This window comes from Toxotes jaculatrix, chromosome 18 (assembly GCF_017976425.1).
Source record: "Toxotes jaculatrix isolate fToxJac2 chromosome 18, fToxJac2.pri, whole genome shotgun sequence".
Taxonomy (NCBI): Eukaryota; Metazoa; Chordata; class Actinopteri; family Toxotidae; genus Toxotes; species Toxotes jaculatrix.
The window spans coordinates 2,590,668-2,616,959 of NC_054411.1; the positions used below are offsets into that span (position 1 = coordinate 2,590,668).

General features: G+C 32.2%; 1 protein-coding gene across 1 annotated transcript in view; it reads left to right on the forward strand.

Moving 5' to 3' along the window:
• Positions 1-1,187: 1,187 nt before the first annotated feature.
• The window catches only part of eif3d (eukaryotic translation initiation factor 3, subunit D), a 46,063-nt gene continuing 20,958 nt past the window's right edge, over positions 1,188-26,292 (forward strand). Inside the window, exons 1-12 of the mRNA XM_041063212.1 lie at positions 1,188-1,337; positions 2,376-2,501; positions 2,607-2,652; positions 2,745-2,881; positions 3,253-3,338; positions 3,520-3,592; positions 3,863-3,984; positions 4,085-4,217; positions 4,438-4,585; positions 4,740-4,870; positions 4,980-5,065; positions 5,439-5,568. Of these exons, the coding sequence (XP_040919146.1) occupies positions 2,379-2,501; positions 2,607-2,652; positions 2,745-2,881; positions 3,253-3,338; positions 3,520-3,592; positions 3,863-3,984; positions 4,085-4,217; positions 4,438-4,585; positions 4,740-4,870; positions 4,980-5,065; positions 5,439-5,568 (1,215 nt within the window). The 5' untranslated portion in view covers positions 1,188-1,337; positions 2,376-2,378. The remainder of the gene's footprint in view (positions 1,338-2,375; positions 2,502-2,606; positions 2,653-2,744; positions 2,882-3,252; positions 3,339-3,519; positions 3,593-3,862; positions 3,985-4,084; positions 4,218-4,437; positions 4,586-4,739; positions 4,871-4,979; positions 5,066-5,438; positions 5,569-26,292) is intronic.

Genomic DNA, 26,292 nt, shown 5'->3' on the forward strand with positions numbered 1-26,292 from the left:
CAGCTGTTATATGCAGTTAGGATCAAAGGTTTGTTATTGTTCAAGAGAAATATTCCATGAATAGACTATGTGTCTATATTTCTATGTGTAATCACCATCTGTCACACAGACAACCACCTTTACGTATGTTAATCGGGTTTTCTGACTTTTGCAGTGCATGAATAACATCTTAATTGGATCCAGGGATTAGTTTAGAAGACACTTGAGGTCTGATGAGTGACAGCAGAGAGGATCAGTGCGTTTGTCTCATTGAGCACAAATGAGATGCTCAGTTATCTTTCTGGAAAAGTACAGAATCACACGCAGGTCTGATTTACACTTCTAAAGCTCTTCTGACAGCTCTGTGAGTCTGTGTATGTAAGTAAGGTATATACACTGTCTAATTATCTGTTTACCATAATATTCAAAAGGAAAATTAAAATGCATTGATAATGAATGAAGCTTGACTGAGCTGTTTTTTTTAAATCTGGTGACTTCACATGTCCTGGGTAAAATAAGGAGACGGAAACGAAAAGCGAGGATGCAAACAACAAATGCATTTCTTTATCCAAATGCTGCATTGTGTAGCAGAGCAATTAGCACCCTCCACTGCTCAAGGTCAACAATGCACAATGCAGCCATGATTACATGCCTGTAATTAATTCATGCCTACAGATAAGTAAAATTCTTCACTAAAAGGGAACAAAGTTGTAAGGTATGTTGATCAATCCTCGGCCTTCCTCTCTCTGGTTTCATCTCTGTTTACCTTGGACAAAAAGTGTGTATTCCTGCCATCTGGTGGTTACAGCGAGTAATCACAACAGCTTCTGGTTCTGAACTCATACTTCCAGTTAAAACTGAAAGTATGTCATGCGTGCTAATGCATATACTACATGACAACGTCAGCTCAACATCAATGCAAACTACCTTATATATACAGGGCACACTGGGAGAAATCTAACAAAAAACTTTTTGTAAAATATGTAACTCTGTGATGGAAAGTAACTAAGTACATCCACTCAAGAGCTGTACTTAAATGCAAATTTGAGGCACTTTAATTCAGAAGGACATATTGTACTTTTTACTTAACGACATTAGTAGTAAGTAGTAGTAGTAGTAGTAGTGGAAATAGTTTAAATAGTGGAAATAGTGATAGTGGAAGTATTTCTCTTGATACAGCCATTAGTGAACCGCTCCTTTTACATTACGACAGCTGCACTTGTAATTCGGCAGGAACAATATTCTTTTTGCTTTACGGCGAGAATCCACTTCCTTTGACTCCGGCGGTGTGTCGGGGTTTCTTAGCGTGTGAGGACCGGAGGAATTGAACAGCTTGGCACGGTGTCATATCAGTCACGGTGAGACCACAGTAGAACACGTACAGACGTATAAAAATCTTATTTTTTCGGTCGTGTGTGTGGAGCTAAACTCCAGAGGGTTCTGCCAGAGTGTTAGCAGCCCGTTTGTCAGTTAGCCTAGCCATGCTAGGGCGGCCACCTGGCAGGATGACTCGCGTTAGCTTTAGCCACCGTTAGCTGTACAATCATATATTCTCAGCGTTGATTCTTCCAGGCTCTCTGAAAGTAACAGATTGTTTTCTGAAGTTACTGCAGCGTAATCGTGAAAGAGTGGTATTTTTCATTTAAAGATTAAACATAAGATTAAGATTTAATTTTATTAAAAAATGTTATTCCAGTGAAAGTTCTGAGTCAATGTCTTTTCATTGTGCTAACATTTTGTGAATGTGTTCCATCCATTTTCACAAAAAACAGTGATGCAGGTGAATAACACATGTGATCAAAGGTTAAATAATGTGCATGATAACAAATGAAGTGTAAAATCCAGATGAGCAGTCTGTCCCGTTAAAAGGAAAAACTATAGACGACTCACCTACAGGGTAATAGTAGAAAGTGATTTGAGCCAGTGCTTGAGATGATAAGTAGATTCACTGATTTGTCAACAACAATTGTGATTAGAGACTTCAAGTATTAAACTTGTCTTCAGATGTCTGGGACCAGAAAATGTTTGGCTTTTTTACTTTCGAAGTGACTAAAAAGATGATTCGATCATCAGAATAGTTGTTGATTAATTTTCTTTAGATTGATTAGTTGTTGCAGCTCTATTTAGCTGATATTTTACAGGCTATGTTAGTCTGTAAAAAGTAATTAAGAACTTAGTGAAGAGGATAAGAATGATTGTTAGTTAATTGGTGTTCACGGGTCAGTGATGACCAGGCCACTGCGCAAGCTGATCAGTGCCTATTTATTTTAGTGCATTGCTGAAGAGATCAGTGCTCATTGCCTGAGACCCTGTGCATGTGTCATCTTGTTGTTGGGAAATACTTTTAGTTTTGCTGTTTGGTCACAGAAGCCTTGTCTTGTTCACTTTAACCTCAGGCCATGGCGAAGTTCCACGCCCCTGTGATCCAGGACAATCCGTCCGGATGGGGTCCTTGTGCGGTCCCAGAGAAGTTTAAAGACATGCCCTACCAGCCTTTCAGCAAAGGAGACCGTCTGGGAAAGGTTTGTTCTCTCACATCAGATACTTCTAAAGTTCTCAGTTGAAAGAGCCAAGTTGTCCTGAGGTCGTTTTCCAGTTTCCCTTACGCTGTGAGTTTTCCCTCTCAGGTTGCTGACTGGACTGGAGCAACTTATCAAGACAAGAGATACACAAGTGAGTGAGACAACAATATTTCTGTAAATCTGTTGATATCCAGTTGGTTTAAGTTGATTTCTTATGCTGTTATGTACGTATTTTGTCATCAGATAAGTATTCCTCTCAGTTCGGAGGCGGCAGTCAGTATGCCTACTTTCATGAGGAGGACGAGACGAGCTTCCAGCTGGTGGACACTGCCAAGACCCAGAAGACGGCCTACCAGAGGAACCGCATGAGGTTTGCTCAGGTAAGACATGTTAAAGCCACAGAAACACTGAACTCTGAATGTCACAGGGTGTCTGCAGGTGTTTAAAACACTGAGTTCGGTTCAGTAATTATATCTTAAATTTGGCTGTAGATAATAGTTTTAATTACAGGTGACACTGGTACAACAGTGGATTGTGCTTGCTCAAGGCTGTTTATTCTTTTCATTATTATTATTTTATTTTATTGTTTTGGTATGATCATACAGCAGGTTTAATATTGAGTTCTCTGTGATATTAAACAGTTTTTAATTTGGTGAACCCTGCAGAAACTGTGAAGTATGAGTTGATTTGAAATATAAGTGTTTTGTATTATATTTTGATTAGTCTAATAACAAGATAATTGTTTCAACAGAGGAATCTGCGCAGGGATAAGGACCGAAGGAACCTGACTCAGTTCAACATGCAGACGCTCCCGAAGAGTGCCAAGCAAAAGGAGAGGTGAGATTCTGACAAAGCTCTGCCTGAAGCAAATGTCCTGTTTCAGCTCATTTTGTGCCGTCTTTCTCTTTTTTTTTCGGGTTCCACAGAAGAACAGAAGGATCGCAGAGATTACATTTGCACAGTTTGTACCCACAGATCGTAAAGACTTTGATTTCACCTCGAGCGTTTGTCTTTTCAGGGATCGAATGCGCCTGCAGAAGAAGTTCCAGAAGCAATTTGGTGTCCGTCAGAAGTGGGACCAGAAATCCCAGGTATTTGTCAGTTAATTGACTTTTGTTATGTGATTAGAGCTACAACAATAAGCTTTTTGACTGAAAATTAACCAGCATCTATTTTGAAAATGCATCAATTGTTTTTTAGGATTTCCAAATGTAAATAAAAAGTTGTCAAAAACATGTTTTTTGTCAGTGAGGGAATTCTCTGTGTCCTTGTAGCAGGGTGTGTTGATTCTTCCATTGCAGTGATTTTTACTAACATCAACATTATGATCTCTCTCTCCCTCCACACCCGTGTTCATCAAGGCCCAGCTGAAGCCCAGAGATTCCTCTGTGGAGGTGAGGAGCGACTGGGAGGTGAAAGAGGAGATGGACTTCCCCAGGCTGATGAAGATGAGGTACATGGAGGTGGCTGACCCTGTTGACATGTAAGTGAAACTGACCTGCTCTTTGTCGTGACTTGTTAAGCTCGTTTCAGAGGTGAACCACAGGTGATGATGATGAACTGTTGTTTCCTGTTTCCTCCAGCGAGTGCTGCGGTGCCTTGGAGTACTATGATAAAGCTTTTGACCGCATTACAACCCGCAATGAAAAGCAACTGAAAAGCATCAAGAGGATCTTCCACACCGTTACTACCACCGATGATCCTGTCATCCGCAAGGTCTAAAGGCTTTTTTTTTCTTTTTTTTAGTATAATGAGATGTTCCTGGAAACACAGCATGAGCCCTTTTCAGATGTGGAATACAGAACATTGCTGCTACTAAAGCAGGCGACTTTATTCAGACAGACAATTGAATTGTCTGAAAGAGGCTGTGAACTTTTGTTGGCCGCTATTTTATTAACATTCAGTAATCTTTTCCTTTCTTTCTTTGTAACTCCAGCTGGCGAAGACTCAGGGTAATGTGTTTGCCACTGACGCCATCTTGGCCACTTTGATGTGCTGCACACGCTCAGTCAACTCTTGGGACATCATTGTGCAGAGAGTGGGCAATAAGCTGTTCTTTGACAAGAGAGACAACTCTGACTTTGGTAAGACTTCATGAGAGCTGCTGACAGTTGATCACATCCTGAAATCATTGGTGTTCGTACAATAAATTCTCATATAAAGGCCTGTAATGACGTGGCCACTATTTTAAGTCTGTGTTGTGTTGCTGTAACACTAACGTGTAACTCTCCCTCTTAGATTTGCTAACTGTGAGCGAGACTGCCAACGAGCCACCGCAGGATGAGGGCAACTCCTTCAACTCCCCCCGTAACCTGGCGATGGAGGCCACATACATCAACCACAACTTCAGCCAGCAGTGTTTACGAATGGTACAAACACACACAGTTTACATGTCAGATTCAATGACAGCAGAACGTTTTGTTGTGATAAAATTCTTTAGTCACCAAAGTTATAGCACCCATATTCTCTTTCATTCAGGGTGGAGAACGGTACAAGTTTCCTAACTCCAACCCATTTGTGGAGGAGGACATGGACAAGAGTGAGGTGGCATCTGTGGCCTACAGGTAGGCACTGAACTGCGCTGTTTGGTTTACTGTTGGCTGATTTATTTACTTTTTAAAGTAAATCCTCGGTTCTCAACTGAGTCTTGGGTCTTAGTTTTACCATAGACATCAGGGGTTTATCACTGTACCCATATCTTTTTCTTTTCATATGAGAAGAAGGATTTCTGGGAAGTTGCAGTGCAATAACAGTTGCTTTTTTAATTGATTTTTATTAAGCAAAACCAACCTCATAGTAATATCCAGTAACGTCAAACATTTTAAGTAGTATTTGTTGTGTACATCTGTAAGTCTGAACACACACTGGCATACATCAGCGTCATTAGATGTAATAACTGTTTCCTTTCAAGCTGATTGTCTTGTCTTTGTGTTTCAGGTACCGTCACTGGAAGCTTGGAGACGACATCGATCTGATCGTCCGCTGTGAGCATGATGGAGTGATGACCGGTGCTAACGGAGAAGTGTCCTTCATCAACATCAAGACCCTCAACGAGTGGGACTCCAGGGTAAGAGGGGGAGCAGATTTGGTGGTTTTAAGTGAGTGTTTAATATCTTGTGAAGTCCCGTCATATTTTAGTAAGACCTCAAAATATCTTAAAAATCATTATAATATAGTAAGGCTTTAAAATATGCCAACAAAATGTCATGAAAAACGTCATAGTATAGTAAGGCGTCAAAATCGGCCAAAAAAAGTCAAATTTTTTTTTTGACCTCCAAAAGTCATAAAAAACGCCATAGTATAGTAAGGCGTCAAAATCGGACAAAAAAAGTCAAAATTATTTACACCTCCAAAAGTCATAAAAAACGTCATAGTATAGTAAGGCGTCTTTTTCGGGGCAAAAAAAGTCAAAAAAAAATTCGACCTCAAAATGTCATAAAAAACGTCATAGTATAGTATGGCGTTTTTTTTCGGGCAAAAAAAATCAAAAATTTTTTCGACCTCAAAATGTCATAAAAACGTTATAGTATAGTAAGGCGTCAAAATCCGACAAAAAAAGTCAAAAAATTTTTTCACCTCCAAAAGTCATAAAAAACGTCATAGGCGTCAAAATCGTACAAAAAAAGTCAAAATTTTTTTCGACCTCAAAATGTCATAAAAAACGTCATAGTATAGTAAGGCGTCCAAATTGGACAAAAAAAGTCAAAAAAATTTTTCACCTCCAAAAGTCATAAAAAACGTCATAGTATAGTATGGCGTTTTTTTCGTGCAAAAAAAGTCAAAAAATTTTTCGAGCTCAAAATGTCATAAAAAACGTCATAGTATAGTATGGCGTTTTTTTCGGGCAAAAAAAGTCACAATTTTTTTCGACCTCTAAATGTCATAAAAAACGTCATAGTATAGTAAGGCGTCAAAATCGGACAAAAAAAGTCAAAATTTTTTTTGACCTCCAAAAGTCATAAAAAACGTCATAGTATAGTATGGCGTCAAAATCGGTCAAAAAAAGTCAAAAAAATTTTCGACCTCCAAATGTCATAAAAAACGTCATAGTATAGTAAGGCGTTTTTTCGGGCAAAAAAAGTCAAATTTTTTTTCGACCTCCAAAAGTCATAAAAAACGTCATAGTATAGTAAGGCGTCAAAATCGAACAAAAATTTTTTCGACCTCCAAAAGTCATAAAAAACGTTCATAGTATAGTATGGCGTTTTTTTCGGACAAAAAAAGTCAAAAATTTTTCGACCTCCAAAAGTCATAAAAAACGTCATAGTATAGTATGGCCTTTTTTTCGGACAAAAAAAGTCAAAAATTTTTTCGACCTCCAAAAGTCATAAAAAACGTCGTAGTATAGTAAGGCGTTTTTTCGGGCAAAAAAAGTCAAAATTTTTTTCGACCTCCAAAAGTCATAAAAAACGTCATAGTATAGTAAGGCGTCAAAATCGGACAAAAAAAGTCAAAAAATTTTTCGACCTCCAAAAGTCATAAAAAACGTCATAGTATAGTAAGGCGTCAAAATCGAACAAAAATTTTTTCGACCTCCATAAGTCATAAAAAACGTCAGTATAGTAAGGCGTTTTTTTCGGACAAAAAAAGTCAAAATTTTTTTCGACCTCCAAAAGTCATAAAAAACGTCATAGTATAGTAAGGCGTTTTTTTCGGACAAAAAAAGTAAAAAATTTTTTCGACCTCCAAAAGTCATAAAAAACGTCATAGTATAGTATGGCGTTTTTTTCGGACAAAAAAAGTCGAAATTTTTTTCGACCTCCAAAAGTCATAAAAAACGTCATAGTAAGGCGTTTTTTTCGGACAAAAAAAGTCAAAAATTTTTTCGACCTCAAAATGTCATAAAAAACGTCATAGTATAGTAAGGCGTTTTTTTCGGACAAAAAAGTCAAAAAATTTTTCGATCTCCAAAAGTCATAAAAAACGTCATAGTATAGTAAGGCGTCAAAATCGGACAAAAAAAGTCAAAAAAATTTTCGACCTCCAAAAGTCATAAAAAACGTCATAGTATAGTATGGCGTTTTTTTCGGACAAAAAAAGTCAAAAATTTTTTCGACCTCCAAAAGTCATAAAAAACGTCATAGTATGGCGTTTTTTTCGGACAAAAAAAGTCAAAAATTTTTTCGACCTCCAAAAGTCATAAAAAACGTCATAGTATAGTATGGCGTTTTTTTCGGACAAAAAAAGTCAAAAATTTTTTCGACCTCAAAATGTCATAAAAAACGTCATAGTATAGTAAGGCGTTTTTTCGGGCAAAAAAAGTCAAATTTTTTTTCGACCTCCAAAAGTCATAAAAAACGTCATAGTATAGTAAGGCGTCAAAGTCGAAACAAAAATTTTTTCGACCTCCAAAAGTCATAAAAAACGTTCATAGTATAGTATGGCGTTTTTTTCGGACAAAAAAAGTCAAAAAAATTTTCGACCTCCAAAAGTCATAAAAAACGTCATAGTATAGTATGGCCTTTTTTTCGGACAAAAAAAGTCAAAAATTTTTTCGACCTCCAAAAGTCATAAAAAACGTCGTAGTATAGTAAGGCGTTTTTTTCGGGCAAAAAAAGTCAAAAATTTTTTCGACCTCCAAAAGTCATAAAAAACGTCATAGTATAGTAAGGCGTCAAAATCGGACAAAAAAAGTTAAAAATTTTTTCGACCTCCAAAAGTCATAAAAAACGTCATAGTATAGTAAGGCGTCAAAATCGAACAAAAATTTTTTCGACCTCCATAAGTCATAAAAAACGTCATAGTATAGTATGGCGTTTTTTTCGGACAAAAAAAGTCAAAAAATTTTTCGACCTCTAAAAGTCATAAAAAACGTCATAGTATAGTATGGCGTTTTTTTCGGACAAAAAAAGTCAAAAAATTTTTTGATCTCCAAAAGTAATAAAAAAACGTCATAGTATAGTAAGGCGTTTTTTTCGGACAAAAAAAGTCAAAAATTTTTTCGACCTCCAAAAGTCATAAAAAACGTCATAGTATAGTATGGCGTTTTTTTCGGACAAAAAAAGTCAAAAATTTTTTCGACCTCTAAAAGTCATAAAAAACGTCATAGTATAGTATGGCGTTTTTTTCGGACAAAAAAAGTCAAAAAAATTTTTGATCTCCAAAAGTAATAAAAAAACGTCATAGTATAGTAAGGCGTCAAAATCGGACAAAAAAAGTCGAAATTTTTTTCGACCTCCAAAAGTCATAAAAAACGTCATAGTATAGTAAGGCGTTTTTTTCGGACAAAAAAAGTCAAAAATTTTTTCGACCTCCAAAAGTCATAAAAAACGTCATAGTATAGTAAGGCGTTTTTTTTGGGACAAAAAAAGTCAAAAATTTTTTCGACCTCCAAAAGTCATAAAAAAGATCATAGTATAGTAAGGCGTTTTTTTCGGACAAAAAAAGTCAAAATTTTTTTCAACCTCTAAAAGTCATAAAAAAACGTCATAGTATAGTAAGGCGTTTTTTTCGGGCAAAAAAAGTCAAAAAAATTTTTGATCTCCAAAAGTCATAAAAAACGTCATAGTATAGTAAGGCGTCAAAATCGGACAAAAAAAGTCAAAAAAATTTTCGACCTCCAAAAGTCATAAAGAACGTCATAGTATAGTAAGGCGTTTTTTCGGGCAAAAAAAGTCAAATTTTTTTTCGACCTCCAAAAGTCATAAAAAACGTCATAGTATAGTAAGGCGTCAAAGTCGAAACAAAAATTTTTTCGACCTCCAAAAGTCATAAAAAACGTTCATAGTATAGTATGGCGTTTTTTTCGGACAAAAAAAGTCAAAAAAATTTTCGACCTCCAAAAGTCATAAAAAACGTCATAGTATAGTATGGCCTTTTTTTCGGACAAAAAAAGTCAAAAATTTTTTCGACCTCCAAAAGTCATAAAAAACGTCGTAGTATAGTAAGGCGTTTTTTTCGGGCAAAAAAAGTCAAAAATTTTTTCGACCTCCAAAAGTCATAAAAAACGTCATAGTATAGTAAGGCGTCAAAATCGGACAAAAAAAGTTAAAAATTTTTTCGACCTCCAAAAGTCATAAAAAACGTCATAGTATAGTAAGGCGTCAAAATCGAACAAAAATTTTTTCGACCTCCATAAGTCATAAAAAACGTCATAGTATAGTATGGCGTTTTTTTCGGACAAAAAAAGTCAAAAAATTTTTCGACCTCTAAAAGTCATAAAAAACGTCATAGTATAGTATGGCGTTTTTTTCGGACAAAAAAAGTCAAAAAATTTTTTGATCTCCAAAAGTAATAAAAAAACGTCATAGTATAGTAAGGCGTTTTTTTCGGACAAAAAAAGTCAAAAATTTTTTCGACCTCCAAAAGTCATAAAAAACGTCATAGTATAGTATGGCGTTTTTTTCGGACAAAAAAAGTCAAAAATTTTTTCGACCTCTAAAAGTCATAAAAAACGTCATAGTATAGTATGGCGTTTTTTTCGGACAAAAAAAGTCAAAAAAATTTTTGATCTCCAAAAGTAATAAAAAAACGTCATAGTATAGTAAGGCGTCAAAATCGGACAAAAAAAGTCGAAATTTTTTTCGACCTCCAAAAGTCATAAAAAACGTCATAGTATAGTAAGGCGTTTTTTTCGGACAAAAAAAGTCAAAAATTTTTTCGACCTCCAAAAGTCATAAAAAACGTCATAGTATAGTAAGGCGTTTTTTTTGGGACAAAAAAAGTCAAAAATTTTTTCGACCTCCAAAAGTCATAAAAAAGATCATAGTATAGTAAGGCGTTTTTTTCGGACAAAAAAAGTCAAAATTTTTTTCAACCTCTAAAAGTCATAAAAAAACGTCATAGTATAGTAAGGCGTTTTTTTCGGGCAAAAAAAGTCAAAAAAATTTTTGATCTCCAAAAGTCATAAAAAACGTCATAGTATAGTAAGGCGTCAAAATCGGACAAAAAAAGTCAAAAAAATTTTCGACCTCCAAAAGTCATAAAGAACGTCATAGTATAGTAAGGCGTTTTTTCGGGCAAAAAAAGTCAAATTTTTTTTCGACCTCCAAAAGTCATAAAAAACGTCATAGTATAGTAAGGCGTCAAAGTCGAAACAAAAATTTTTTCGACCTCCAAAAGTCATAAAAAACGTTCATAGTATAGTATGGCGTTTTTTTCGGACAAAAAAAGTCAAAAAAATTTTCGACCTCCAAAAGTCATAAAAAACGTCATAGTATAGTATGGCCTTTTTTTCGGACAAAAAAAGTCAAAAATTTTTTCGACCTCCAAAAGTCATAAAAAACGTCGTAGTATAGTAAGGCGTTTTTTTCGGGCAAAAAAAGTCAAAAATTTTTTCGACCTCCAAAAGTCATAAAAAACGTCATAGTATAGTAAGGCGTCAAAATCGGACAAAAAAAGTTAAAAATTTTTTCGACCTCCAAAAGTCATAAAAAACGTCATAGTATAGTAAGGCGTCAAAATCGAACAAAAATTTTTTCGACCTCCATAAGTCATAAAAAACGTCATAGTATAGTATGGCGTTTTTTTCGGACAAAAAAAGTCAAAAAATTTTTCGACCTCTAAAAGTCATAAAAAACGTCATAGTATAGTATGGCGTTTTTTTCGGACAAAAAAAGTCAAAAAATTTTTTGATCTCCAAAAGTAATAAAAAAACGTCATAGTATAGTAAGGCGTTTTTTTCGGACAAAAAAAGTCAAAAATTTTTTCGACCTCCAAAAGTCATAAAAAACGTCATAGTATAGTATGGCGTTTTTTTCGGACAAAAAAAGTCAAAAATTTTTTCGACCTCTAAAAGTCATAAAAAACGTCATAGTATAGTATGGCGTTTTTTTCGGACAAAAAAAGTCAAAAAAATTTTTGATCTCCAAAAGTAATAAAAAAACGTCATAGTATAGTAAGGCGTCAAAATCGGACAAAAAAAGTCGAAATTTTTTTCGACCTCCAAAAGTCATAAAAAACGTCATAGTATAGTAAGGCGTTTTTTTCGGACAAAAAAAGTCAAAAATTTTTTCGACCTCCAAAAGTCATAAAAAACGTCATAGTATAGTAAGGCGTTTTTTTTGGGACAAAAAAAGTCAAAAATTTTTTCGACCTCCAAAAGTCATAAAAAAGATCATAGTATAGTAAGGCGTTTTTTTCGGACAAAAAAAGTCAAAATTTTTTTCAACCTCTAAAAGTCATAAAAAAACGTCATAGTATAGTAAGGCGTTTTTTTCGGGCAAAAAAAGTCAAAAAAATTTTTGATCTCCAAAAGTCATAAAAAACGTCATAGTATAGTAAGGCGTCAAAATCGGACAAAAAAAGTCAAAAAAATTTTCGACCTCCAAAAGTCATAAAGAACGTCATAGTATAGTAAGGCGTTTTTTTCGGACAAAAAAAGTCAAAAAATTTTTCGACCTCCAAAAGTCATAAAAAACGTCATAGTATAGTAAGGCGTCAAAATCGGACAAAAAAAGTCAAAAAATTTTTCGACCTCCAAAAGTCATAAAAAACGTCATAGTATAGTATGGCGTTTTTTTTTTTGCAAAAAAAGTCAAAAAATTTTTCGATCTCCAAAAGTCATAAAAAACGTCATAGTATAGTATGGCGTTTTTTTCGGACAAAAAAAGTCAAAAATTTTTTCGATCTCCAAAAGTCATAAAAAACGTCATAGTATAGTAAGGCGTCAAAATCGGACAAAAAAAGTCAAAAAATTTTTCGACCTCCAAAAGTCATAAAAAACATCATACTATAGTAAGGCGTTTTTTTCGGACAAAAAAAGTCAAAAATTTTTTCGACCTCCAAAACTCATAAAAAACGTCATAGTATAGTAAGGCGTTTTTTTCGGACAAAAAAAGTCAAAAATTTTTTCGACCTCCAAAAGTCATAAAAAACGTCATAGTATAGTAAGGCGTTTTTTTCGGGCAAAAAAAGTAAAAAAATTTTTTGATCTCCAAAAGTCATAAAAAACGTCATAGTATAGTAAGGAGTCAAAATCGGACAAAAAAAGTCAAAAAAATTTTCGGCCTCCAAAAGTCATAAAAAACGTCATAGTATAGTAAGGCGTTTTTTTCGGACAAAAAAAGTCAAAATTTTTTTCGACCTCCAAAAGTCATAAAAAACGTCATAGTATAGTAAGGCGTTTTTTTCGGACAAAAAAAGTCAAAAATTTTTTCGACCTCCAAAAGTCATAAAAAACGTCATAGTATAGTAAGGCGTTTTTTTCGGACAAAAAAAGTCAAAATTTTTTTCGACCTCCAAAAGTCATAAAAAACGTCATAGTATAGTAAGGCGTTTTTTTCGGACAAAAAAAGTCTAAAAATTTTTCGACCTCCAAAAGTCATAAAAAACGTCATAGTATAGTAAGGCGTTTTTTTCGGACAAAAAAAGTCAAAAAATTTTTCGACCTCCAAAAGTCGTAAAAAACGTCATAGTATAGTATGGCGGTTTTTTTTGGCAAAAAAAGTCAAAAAATTTTTCGATCTCCAAAAGTCATAAAAAACGTCATAGTATAGTAAGGCGTCAAAATCGGACAAAAAAAGTCAAAAAATTTTTCGACCTCCAAAAGTCATAAAAGACGTCATAGTATAGTAAGGCGTTTTTTTCGGACAAAAAAAGTCTAAAAATTTTTCGACCTCCAAAAGTCATAAAAAACGTCATAGTATAGTAAGGCGTTTTTTTCAGACAAAAAAAGTCAAAAATTTTTTCGACCTCCAAAAGTCATAAAAAACGTCATAGTATAGTAAGGCGTTTTTTTCGGACAATAAAAGTCAAAAATTTTTTCGACCTCCAAAAGTCATAAAAAACGTCATAGTATAGTATGTCGTTTTTTTCGGACAAAACAAGTCAAAAAATTTTTCGACCTCCAAAAGTCATAAAAAACGTCATAGTATAGTAAGGCGTTTTTTTCGGACAAAAAAAGTCAAAAAATTTTTCGACCTCCAAAAGTCATAAAGAACGTCATAGTATAGTAAGGCGTTTTTTTCGGACAAAAAAAGTCAAAAAATTTTTCGACCTCCAAAAGTCATAAAAAACGTCATAGTATAGTAAGGCGTCAAAATCGGACAAAAAAAGTCAAAAAATTTTTCGACCTCCAAAAGTCATAAAAAACGTCATAGTATAGTATGGCGTTTTTTTTTTTGCAAAAAAAGTCAAAAAATTTTTCGATCTCCAAAAGTCATAAAAAACGTCATAGTATAGTATGGCGTTTTTTTCGGACAAAAAAAGTCAAAAATTTTTTCGATCTCCAAAAGTCATAAAAAACGTCATAGTATAGTAAGGCGTCAAAATCGGACAAAAAAAGTCAAAAAATTTTTCGACCTCCAAAAGTCATAAAAAACATCATACTATAGTAAGGCGTTTTTTTCGGACAAAAAAAGTCAAAAATTTTTTCGACCTCCAAAACTCATAAAAAACGTAATAGTATAGTAAGGCGTTTTTTTCGGACAAAAAAAGTCAAAAATTTTTTCGACCTCCAAAAGTCATAAAAAACGTCATAGTATAGTAAGGCGTTTTTTTCGGGCAAAAAAAGTAAAAAAATTTTTTGATCTCCAAAAGTCATAAAAAACGTCATAGTATAGTAAGGAGTCAAAATCGGACAAAAAAAGTCAAAAAAATTTTCGGCCTCCAAAAGTCATAAAAAACGTCATAGTATAGTAAGGCGTTTTTTTCGGACAAAAAAAGTCAAAATTTTTTTCGACCTCCAAAAGTCATAAAAAACGTCATAGTATAGTAAGGCGTTTTTTTCGGACAAAAAAAGTCTAAAAATTTTTCGACCTCCAAAAGTCATAAAAAACGTCATAGTATAGTAAGGCGTTTTTTTCGGACAAAAAAAGTCAAAAAATTTTTCGACCTCCAAAAGTCATAAAAAACGTCATAGTATAGTATGGCGGTTTTTTTTGGCAAAAAAAGTCAAAAAATTTTTCGATCTCCAAAAGTCATAAAAAACGTCATAGTATAGTAAGGCGTCAAAATCGGACAAAAAAAGTCAAAAAATTTTTCGACCTCCAAAAGTCATAAAAGACGTCATAGTATAGTAAGGCGTTTTTTTCGGACAAAAAAAGTCTAAAAATTTTTCGACCTCCAAAAGTCATAAAAAACGTCATAGTATAGTAAGGCGTTTTTTTCAGACAAAAAAAGTCAAAAATTTTTTCGACCTCCAAAAGTCATAAAAAACGTCATAGTATAGTAAGGCGTTTTTTTCGGACAATAAAAGTCAAAAATTTTTTCGACCTCCAAAAGTCATAAAAAACGTCATAGTATAGTAAGGCGTCAAAATCGAACAAAAATTTTTTCGACCTCCATAAGTCATAAAAAACGTCATAGTATAGTATGGCGTTTTTTTCGGACAAAAAAAGTCAAAAAATTTTTCGACCTCTAAAAGTCATAAAAAACGTCATAGTATAGTATGGCGTTTTTTTCGGACAAAAAAAGTCAAAAAATTTTTCGATCTCCAAAAGTAATAAAAAAACGTCATAGTATAGTAAGGCGTTTTTTTCGGACAAAAAAAGTCAAAAATTTTTTCGACCTCCAAAAGTCATAAAAAACGTCATAGTATAGTATGGCGTTTTTTTCGGACAAAAAAAGTCAAAAATTTTTTCGACCTCTAAAAGTCATAAAAAACGTCATAGTATAGTATGGCGTTTTTTTCGGACAAAAAAAGTCAAAAAAATTTTTGATCTCCAAAAGTAATAAAAAAACGTCATAGTATAGTAAGGCGTCAAAATCGGACAAAAAAAGTCGAAATTTTTTTCGACCTCCAAAAGTCATAAAAAACGTCATAGTATAGTAAGGCGTTTTTTTCGGACAAAAAAAGTCAAAAATTTTTTCGACCTCCAAAAGTCATAAAAAACGTCATAGTATAGTAAGGCGTTTTTTTTGGGACAAAAAAAGTCAAAAATTTTTTCGACCTCCAAAAGTCATAAAAAAGATCATAGTATAGTAAGGCGTTTTTTTCGGACAAAAAAAGTCAAAATTTTTTTCAACCTCTAAAAGTCATAAAAAAACGTCATAGTATAGTAAGGCGTTTTTTTCGGGCAAAAAAAGTCAAAAAAATTTTTGATCTCCAAAAGTCATAAAAAACGTCATAGTATAGTAAGGCGTCAAAATCGGACAAAAAAAGTCAAAAAAATTTTCGACCTCCAAAAGTCATAAAGAACGTCATAGTATAGTAAGGCGTTTTTTTCGGACAAAAAAAGTCAAAAAATTTTTCGACCTCCAAAAGTCATAAAAAACGTCATAGTATAGTAAGGCGTCAAAATCGGACAAAAAAAGTCAAAAAATTTTTCGACCTCCAAAAGTCATAAAAAACGTCATAGTATAGTATGGCGTTTTTTTTTTTGCAAAAAAAGTCAAAAAATTTTTCGATCTCCAAAAGTCATAAAAAACGTCATAGTATAGTATGGCGTTTTTTTCGGACAAAAAAAGTCAAAAATTTTTTCGATCTCCAAAAGTCATAAAAAACGTCATAGTATAGTAAGGCGTCAAAATCGGACAAAAAAAGTCAAAAAATTTTTCGACCTCCAAAAGTCATAAAAAACATCATACTATAGTAAGGCGTTTTTTTCGGACAAAAAAAGTCAAAAATTTTTTCGACCTCCAAAACTCATAAAAAACGTCATAGTATAGTAAGGCGTTTTTTTCGGACAAAAAAAGTCAAAAATTTTTTCGACCTCCAAAAGTCATAAAAAACGTCATAGTATAGTAAGGCGTTTTTTTCGGGCAAAAAAAGTAAAAAAATTTTTTGATCTCCAAAAGTCATAAAAAACGTCATAGTATAGTAAGGAGTCAAAATCGGACAAAAAAAGTCAAAAAAATTTTCGGCCTCCAAAAGTCATAAAAAACGTCATAGTATAGTAAGGCGTTTTTTTCGGACAAAAAAAGTCAAAATTTTTTTCGACCTCCAAAAGTCATAAAAAACGTCATAGTATAGTAAGGCGTTTTTTTCGGACAAAAAAAGTCAAAAATTTTTTCGACCTCCAAAAGTCATAAAAAACGTCATAGTATAGTAAGGCGTTTTTTTCGGACAAAAAAAGTCAAAATTTTTTTCGACCTCCAAAAGTCATAAAAAACGTCATAGTATAGTAAGGCGTTTTTTTCGGACAAAAAAAGTCTAAAAATTTTTCGACCTCCAAAAGTCATAAAAAACGTCATAGTATAGTAAGGCGTTTTTTTCGGACAAAAAAAGTCAAAAAATTTTTCGACCTCCAAAAGTCGTAAAAAACGTCATAGTATAGTATGGCGGTTTTTTTTGGCAAAAAAAGTCAAAAAATTTTTCGATCTCCAAAAGTCATAAAAAACGTCATAGTATAGTAAGGCGTCAAAATCGGACAAAAAAAGTCAAAAAATTTTTCGACCTCCAAAAGTCATAAAAGACGTCATAGTATAGTAAGGCGTTTTTTTCGGACAAAAAAAGTCTAAAAATTTTTCGACCTCCAAAAGTCATAAAAAACGTCATAGTATAGTAAGGCGTTTTTTTCAGACAAAAAAAGTCAAAAATTTTTTCGACCTCCAAAAGTCATAAAAAACGTCATAGTATAGTAAGGCGTTTTTTTCGGACAATAAAAGTCAAAAATTTTTTCGACCTCCAAAAGTCATAAAAAACGTCATAGTATAGTATGTCGTTTTTTTCGGACAAAACAAGTCAAAAAATTTTTCGACCTCCAAAAGTCATAAAAAACGTCATAGTATAGTAAGGCGTTTTTTTCGGACAAAAAAAGTCAAAAAATTTTTCGACCTCCAAAAGTCATAAAGAACGTCATAGTATAGTAAGGCGTTTTTTTCGGACAAAAAAAGTCAAAAAATTTTTCGACCTCCAAAAGTCATAAAAAACGTCATAGTATAGTAAGGCGTCAAAATCGGACAAAAAAAGTCAAAAAATTTTTCGACCTCCAAAAGTCATAAAAAACGTCATAGTATAGTATGGCGTTTTTTTTTTTGCAAAAAAAGTCAAAAAATTTTTCGATCTCCAAAAGTCATAAAAAACGTCATAGTATAGTATGGCGTTTTTTTCGGACAAAAAAAGTCAAAAATTTTTTCGATCTCCAAAAGTCATAAAAAACGTCATAGTATAGTAAGGCGTCAAAATCGGACAAAAAAAGTCAAAAAATTTTTCGACCTCCAAAAGTCATAAAAAACATCATACTATAGTAAGGCGTTTTTTTCGGACAAAAAAAGTCAAAAATTTTTTCGACCTCCAAAACTCATAAAAAACGTAATAGTATAGTAAGGCGTTTTTTTCGGACAAAAAAAGTCAAAAATTTTTTCGACCTCCAAAAGTCATAAAAAACGTCATAGTATAGTAAGGCGTTTTTTTCGGGCAAAAAAAGTAAAAAAATTTTTTGATCTCCAAAAGTCATAAAAAACGTCATAGTATAGTAAGGAGTCAAAATCGGACAAAAAAAGTCAAAAAAATTTTCGGCCTCCAAAAGTCATAAAAAACGTCATAGTATAGTAAGGCGTTTTTTTCGGACAAAAAAAGTCAAAATTTTTTTCGACCTCCAAAAGTCATAAAAAACGTCATAGTATAGTAAGGCGTTTTTTTCGGACAAAAAAAGTCTAAAAATTTTTCGACCTCCAAAAGTCATAAAAAACGTCATAGTATAGTAAGGCGTTTTTTTCGGACAAAAAAAGTCAAAAAATTTTTCGACCTCCAAAAGTCATAAAAAACGTCATAGTATAGTATGGCGGTTTTTTTTGGCAAAAAAAGTCAAAAAATTTTTCGATCTCCAAAAGTCATAAAAAACGTCATAGTATAGTAAGGCGTCAAAATCGGACAAAAAAAGTCAAAAAATTTTTCGACCTCCAAAAGTCATAAAAGACGTCATAGTATAGTAAGGCGTTTTTTTCGGACAAAAAAAGTCTAAAAATTTTTCGACCTCCAAAAGTCATAAAAAACGTCATAGTATAGTAAGGCGTTTTTTTCAGACAAAAAAAGTCAAAAATTTTTTCGACCTCCAAAAGTCATAAAAAACGTCATAGTATAGTAAGGCGTTTTTTTCGGACAATAAAAGTCAAAAATTTTTTCGACCTCCAAAAGTCATAAAAAACGTCATAGTATAGTATGTCGTTTTTTTCGGACAAAACAAGTCAAAAAATTTTTCGACCTCCAAAAGTCATAAAAAACGTCATAGTATAGTAAGGCGTTTTTTTCGGACAAAAAAAGTCAAAAAATTTTTCGACCTCCAAAAGTCATAAAAAACATCATAGTATAGTAAGGCGTTTTTTTCGGACAAAAAAAGTCAAAAATTTTTTCGACCTCCAAAAGTCATAAAAAACGTCATAGTATAGTAAGGCGTTTTTTTCGGACAAAAAATTTTTTGATCTCCAAAAGTCATAAAAAACGTCATAGTATAGTAAGGAGTCAAAATCGGACAAAAAAAGTCAAAAAAATTTTCGACCTCCAAAAGTCATAAAAAACGTCATAGTATAGTAAGGCGTTTTTTTCGGACAAAAAAAGTCAAAAATTTTTTCGATCTCCAAAAGTCATAAAAAACGTCATAGTATAGTAAGGCGTCAAAATCGGACAAAAAAAGTCAAAAAATTTTTCGACCTCCAAAAGTCATAAAAAACGTCATAGTATAGTAAGGCGTTTTTTTTCGGACAAAAAAAGTCAAAAATTTTTTCGACCTCCAAAAGTCATAAAAAACGTCATAGTATAGTATGGCGTTTTTTTCGGACAAAAAAAGTCAAAAAATTTTTCGACCTCCAAAAGTCATAAAAAACGTCATAGTATAGTAAGGCGTTTTTTTCGGACAAAAAAAGTAAAAAAAAATTTTTCGATCTCCAAAAGTCATAAAAAACGTCATAGTATAGTATGCCGTTTTTTTCGGACAAAAAAAGTCAAAAATTTTTTCGATCTCCAAAAGTCATAAAAAACGTCATAGTATAGTAAGGCGTCAAAATCGGACAAAAAAAGTCAAAAATGTTTTCGACCTCCAAAAGTCATAAAAAACATCATAGTATAGTAAGGCGTTTTTTTCGGACAAAAAAAGTCTAAAAATTTTTCGACCTCCAAAAGTCATAAAAAACGTCATAGTATAGTAAGGCGTTTTTTTCGGACAAAAAAAGTCAAAAAATTTTTCGACCTCCAAAAGTCGTAAAAAACGTCATAGTATAGTATGGCGGTTTTTTTTGGCAAAAAAAGTCAAAAAAATTTTCGATCTCCAAAAGTCATAAAAAACGTCATAGTATAGTAAGGCGTCAAAATCGGACAAAAAAAGTCAAAAAATTTTTCGACCTCCAAAAGTCATAAAAGACGTCATAGTATAGTAAGGCGTTTTTTTCGGACAAAAAAAGTCTAAAAATTTTTCGACCTCCAAAAGTCATAAAAAACGTCATAGTATAGTAAGGCGTTTTTTTCAGACAAAAAAAGTCAAAAATTTTTTCGACCTCCAAAAGTCATAAAAAACGTCATAGTATAGTAAGGCGTTTTTTTCGGACAATAAAAGTCAAAAATTTTTTCGACCTCCAAAAGTCATAAAAAACGTCATAGTATAGTATGTCGTTTTTTTCGGACAAAACAAGTCAAAAAATTTTTCGACCTCCAAAAGTCATAAAAAACGTCATAGTATAGTAAGGCGTTTTTTTCGGACAAAAAAAGTCAAAAAATTTTTCGACCTCCAAAAGTCATAAAAAACATCATAGTATAGTAAGGCGTTTTTTTCGGACAAAAAAAGTCAAAAATTTTTTCGACCTCCAAAAGTCATAAAAAACGTCATAGTATAGTAAGGCGTTTTTTTCGGACAAAAAATTTTTTGATCTCCAAAAGTCATAAAAAACGTCATAGTATAGTAAGGAGTCAAAATCGGACAAAAAAAGTCAAAAAAATTTTCGACCTCCAAAAGTCATAAAAAACGTCATAGTATAGTAAGGCGTTTTTTTCGGACAAAAAAAGTCAAAAATTTTTTCGATCTCCAAAAGTCATAAAAAACGTCATAGTATAGTAAGGCGTCAAAATCGGACAAAAAAAGTCAAAAAATTTTTCGACCTCCAAAAGTCATAAAAAACGTCATAGTATAGTAAGGCGTTTTTTTCGGACAAAAAAAGTCAAAAATTTTTTCGACCTCCAAAAGTCATAAAAAACGTCATAGTATAGTATGGCGTTTTTTTCGGACAAAAAAAGTCAAAAAAATTTTCGACCTCCAAAAGTCATAAAAAACGTCATAGTATAGTAAGGCGTTTTTTTCGGACAAAAAAAGTAAAAAAATTTTTTTCGATCTCCAAAAGTCATAAAAAACGTCATAGTATAGTATGCCGTTTTTTTCGGACAAAAAAAGTCAAAAATTTTTTCGATCTCCAAAAGTCATAAAAAACGTCATAGTATAGTAAGGCGTCAAAATCGGACAAAAAAAGTCAAAAATGTTTTCGACCTCCAAAAGTCATAAAAAACATCATAGTATAGTAAGGCGTTTTTTTCGGACAAAAAAAGTCTAAAAATTTTTCGACCTCCAAAAGTCATAAAAAACGTCATAGTATAGTAAGGCGTTTTTTTTCAGACAAAAAAAGTCAAAATTTTTTTCGACCTCCAAAAGTCATAAAAAACGTCATAGTATAGTATGTCGTTTTTTTCGGACAAAAAAAGTCAAAAAATTTTTCGACCTCCAAAAGTCATAAAAAACGTCATAGTATAGTATGGCGTTTTTTTCGGACAAAAAAAGTCAAAAATTTTTTCGACCTCCAAAAGTCATAAAAAACGTCATAGTATAGTAAGGCGTTTTTTTCGGACAAAAAAAGTCAAAAATTTTTTCGACCTCCAAAAGTCATAAAAAATGTCATAGTATAGTATGTCGTTTTTTTCGGACAAAAAAAGTCAAAATTTTTTTCGACCTCCAAAAGTCATAAAAAACGTCATAGTATAGTAAGGCGTTTTTTTCGGACAAAAAAAGTCAAAAATTTTTTCGACCTCCAAAAGTCATAAAAAACGTCATAGTATAGTAAGGCGTTTTTTTCGGACAAAAAAAGTCTAAAAATTTTTCGACCTCCAAAAGTCATAAAAAACGTCATAGTATAGTATGGCGTTTTTTTCGGACAAAAAAAGTCAAAAAATTTTTCGACCTCCAAAAGTCATAAAAAACGTCATAGTATAGTAAGGCGTTTTTTTCGGACAAAAAAAGTAAAAAAAATTTTTTCGATCTCCAAAAGTCATAAAAAACGTCATAGTATAGTATGCCGTTTTTTTCGGACAAAAAAAGTCAAAAATTTTTTCGATCTCCAAAAGTCATAAAAAACGTCATAGTATAGTAAGGCGTCAAAATCGGACAAAAAAAGTCAAAAATGTTTTCGACCTCCAAAAGTCATAAAAAACATCATAGTATAGTAAGGCGTTTTTTTCGGACAAAAAAAGTCTAAAAATTTTTCGACCTCCAAAAGTCATAAAAAACGTCATAGTATAGTAAGGCGTTTTTTTTCGGACAAAAAAAGTCAAAATTTTTTTCGACCTCCAAAAGTCATAAAAAACGTCATAGTATAGTATGTCGTTTTTTTCGGACAAAAAAAGTCAAAAAATTTTTCGACCTCCAAAAGTCATAAAAAACGTCATAGTATAGTATGGCGTTTTTTTCGGACAAAAAAAGTCAAAAATTTTTTCGACCTCCAAAAGTCATAAAAAACGTCATAGTATAGTAAGGCGTTTTTTTCGGACAAAAAAAGTCAAAAATTTTTTCGACCTCCAAAAGTCATAAAAAACGTCATAGTATAGTATGTCGTTTTTTTCGGACAAAAAAAGTCAAAAATTTTTTCGACCTCCAAAAGTCATAAAAAACGTCATAGTATAGTAAGGCGTTTTTTTCGGACAAAAAAAGTCAAAATTTTTTTCGACCTCCAAAAGTCATAAAAAACGTCATAGTATAGTAAGGCGTTTTTTTCGGACAAAAAAAGTCTAAAAATTTTTCGACCTCCAAAAGTCATAAAAAACGTCATAGTATAGTATGTCGTTTTTTTCGGACAAAAAAAGTAAAAAAAATTTTCGACCTCCAAAAGTCATAAAAAACATCATAGTATAGTAAGGCGTTTTTTTCGGACAAAAAAAGTCAAAATTTTTTTCAACCTCCAAAAGTCATAAAAAACGTCATAGTATAGTAAGGCGTTTTTTTCGGACAAAAAAAGTCAAAATTTTTTTAGACCTCCAAAAGTCATAAAAAACGTCATAGTATAGTACGTCGTTTTTTTCGGACAAAAAAAGTCAAAAATTTTTTCGACCTCCAAAAGTCATAAAAAACGTCATAGTATAGTATGTCGTTTTTTTCGGACAAAAAAAGTCAAAAAAATTTTCGACCTCCAAAAGTCATAAAAAACGTCATAGTATAGTAAGTCGTTTTTTTCGGACAAAAAAAGTCAAAAATTTTTTCGATCTCCAAAAGTCATAAAAAACGTCATAGTATAGCATGGCGTTTTTTTCGGACAAAAAAAGTCAAAAATTTTTTCGATCTCCAAAAGTCATAAAAAACGTCATAGTATAGTATGGCGTTTTTTTCGGACAAAAAAAGTCAAAAAATTTTTCGATCTCCAAAAGTCATAAAAAACGTCATAGTATAGTAAGGCGTCAAAATCGGACAAAAAAAGTCAAAAAATTTTTCGACCTCCAAAAGTCATAAAAAACATCATAGTATAGTAAGGCGTTTTTTTCGGACAAAAAAAGTCAAAAATTTTTTCGACCTCCAAAAGTCATAAAAAACGTCATAGTATAGTATGTCGTTTTTTTCGGACAAAAAAAGTCAAAAATTTTTTCGACCTCCAAAAGTCATAAAAAACGTCATAGTATAGTATGTCGTTTTTTTTCGGACAAAAAAAGTCAAAAATTTTTTCGACCTCCAAAAGTCATAAAAAACGTCATAGTATAGTAAGGCGTTTTTTTCGGACAAAAAAAGTCTAAAAATTTTTCGACCTCCAAAAGTCATAAAAAACGTCATAGTATAGTAAGGCGTTTTTTTCAGACAAAAAAAGTCAAAAATTTTTTCGACCTCCAAAAGTCATAAAAAACGTCATAGTATAGTAAGGCGTTTTTTTCGGACAAAAAAAGTCAAAAATTTTTTCGACCTCCAAAAGTCATAAAAAACGTCATAGTATAGTAAGGCGTTTTTTTCGGACAAAAAAAGTCAAAAAATTTTTTGATCTCCAAAAGTCATAAAAAACGTCATAGTATAGTAAGGAGTCAAAATCGGACAAAAAAAGTCAAAAAAATTTTCGACCTCCAAAAGTCATAAAAAACGTCATAGTATAGTAAGGCGTTTTTTTCGGACAAAAAAAGTCAAAAAATTTTTCGATCTCCAAAAGTCATAAAAAACGTCATAGTATAGTAAGGCGTCAAAATCGGACAAAAAAAGTCAAAAAATTTTTCGACCTCCAAAAGTCATAAAAAACGTCATAGTATAGTAAGGCGTTTTTTTCGGACAAAAAAAGTCAAAAATTTTTTCGACCTCCAAAAGTCATAAAAAACGTCATAGTATAGTATGGCGTTTTTTTCGGACAAAAAAAGTCAAAAAAATTTTCGACCTCCAAAAGTCATAAAAAACGTCATAGTATAGTAAGGCGTTTTTTTCGGACAAAAAAAGTAAAAAAATTTTTTTCGATCTCCAAAAGTCATAAAAAACGTCATAGTATAGTATGCCGTTTTTTTCGGACAAAAAAAGTCAAAAATTTTTTCGATCTCCAAAAGTCATAAAAAACGTCATAGTATAGTAAGGCGTCAAAATCGGACAAAAAAAGTCAAAAATGTTTTCGACCTCCAAAAGTCATAAAAAACATCATAGTATAGTAAGGCGTTTTTTTCGGACAAAAAAAGTCTAAAAATTTTTCGACCTCCAAAAGTCATAAAAAACGTCATAGTATAGTAAGGCGTTTTTTTTCAGACAAAAAAAGTCAAAATTTTTTTCGACCTCCAAAAGTCATAAAAAACGTCATAGTATAGTATGTCGTTTTTTTCGGACAAAAAAAGTCAAAAAATTTTTCGACCTCCAAAAGTCATAAAAAACGTCATAGTATAGTATGGCGTTTTTTTCGGACAAAAAAAGTCAAAAATTTTTTCGACCTCCAAAAGTCATAAAAAACGTCATAGTATAGTAAGGCGTTTTTTTCGGACAAAAAAAGTCAAAAATTTTTTCGACCTCCAAAAGTCATAAAAAATGTCATAGTATAGTATGTCGTTTTTTTCGGACAAAAAAAGTCAAAATTTTTTTCGACCTCCAAAAGTCATAAAAAACGTCATAGTATAGTAAGGCGTTTTTTTCGGACAAAAAAAGTCAAAAATTTTTTCGACCTCCAAAAGTCATAAAAAACGTCATAGTATAGTAAGGCGTTTTTTTCGGACAAAAAAAGTCTAAAAATTTTTCGACCTCCAAAAGTCATAAAAAACGTCATAGTATAGTATGGCGTTTTTTTCGGACAAAAAAAGTCAAAAAATTTTTCGACCTCCAAAAGTCATAAAAAACGTCATAGTATAGTAAGGCGTTTTTTTCGGACAAAAAAAGTAAAAAAAATTTTTTCGATCTCCAAAAGTCATAAAAAACGTCATAGTATAGTATGCCGTTTTTTTCGGACAAAAAAAGTCAAAAATTTTTTCGATCTCCAAAAGTCATAAAAAACGTCATAGTATAGTAAGGCGTCAAAATCGGACAAAAAAAGTCAAAAATGTTTTCGACCTCCAAAAGTCATAAAAAACATCATAGTATAGTAAGGCGTTTTTTTCGGACAAAAAAAGTCTAAAAATTTTTCGACCTCCAAAAGTCATAAAAAACGTCATAGTATAGTAAGGCGTTTTTTTTCGGACAAAAAAAGTCAAAATTTTTTTCGACCTCCAAAAGTCATAAAAAACGTCATAGTATAGTATGTCGTTTTTTTCGGACAAAAAAAGTCAAAAAATTTTTCGACCTCCAAAAGTCATAAAAAACGTCATAGTATAGTATGGCGTTTTTTTCGGACAAAAAAAGTCAAAAATTTTTTCGACCTCCAAAAGTCATAAAAAACGTCATAGTATAGTAAGGCGTTTTTTTCGGACAAAAAAAGTCAAAAATTTTTTCGACCTCCAAAAGTCATAAAAAACGTCATAGTATAGTATGTCGTTTTTTTCGGACAAAAAAAGTCAAAAATTTTTTCGACCTCCAAAAGTCATAAAAAACGTCATAGTATAGTAAGGCGTTTTTTTCGGACAAAAAAAGTCAAAATTTTTTTCGACCTCCAAAAGTCATAAAAAACGTCATAGTATAGTAAGGCGTTTTTTTCGGACAAAAAAAGTCTAAAAATTTTTCGACCTCCAAAAGTCATAAAAAACGTCATAGTATAGTATGTCGTTTTTTTCGGACAAAAAAAGTAAAAAAAATTTTCGACCTCCAAAAGTCATAAAAAACATCATAGTATAGTAAGGCGTTTTTTTCGGACAAAAAAAGTCAAAATTTTTTTCAACCTCCAAAAGTCATAAAAAAACGTCATAGTATAGTAAGGCGTTTTTTTCGGGCAAAAAAAGTCAAAAAAATTTTTGATCTCCAAAAGTCATAAAAAACGTCATAGTATAGTAAGGAGTCAAAATCGGACAAAAAAAGTCAAAAAATTTTTTGACCTCCAAAAGTCATAAAAAACGTCATAGTATAGTAAGGCGTTTTTTTCGGACAAAAAAAGTCAAAATTTTTTTCGACCTCCAAAAGTCATAAAAAACGTCATAGTATAGTAAGGCGTTTTTTTCGGACAAAAAAAGTCTAAAAATTTTTCGACCTCCAAAAGTCATAAAAAACGTCATAGTATAGTAAGGCGTTTTTTTCAGACAAAAAAAGTCAAAATTTTTTTCGACCTCCAAAAGTCATAAAAAACGTCATAGTATAGTATGTCGTTTTTTTCGGACAAAAAAAGTCAAAAATTTTTTCGACCTCCAAAAGTCATAAAA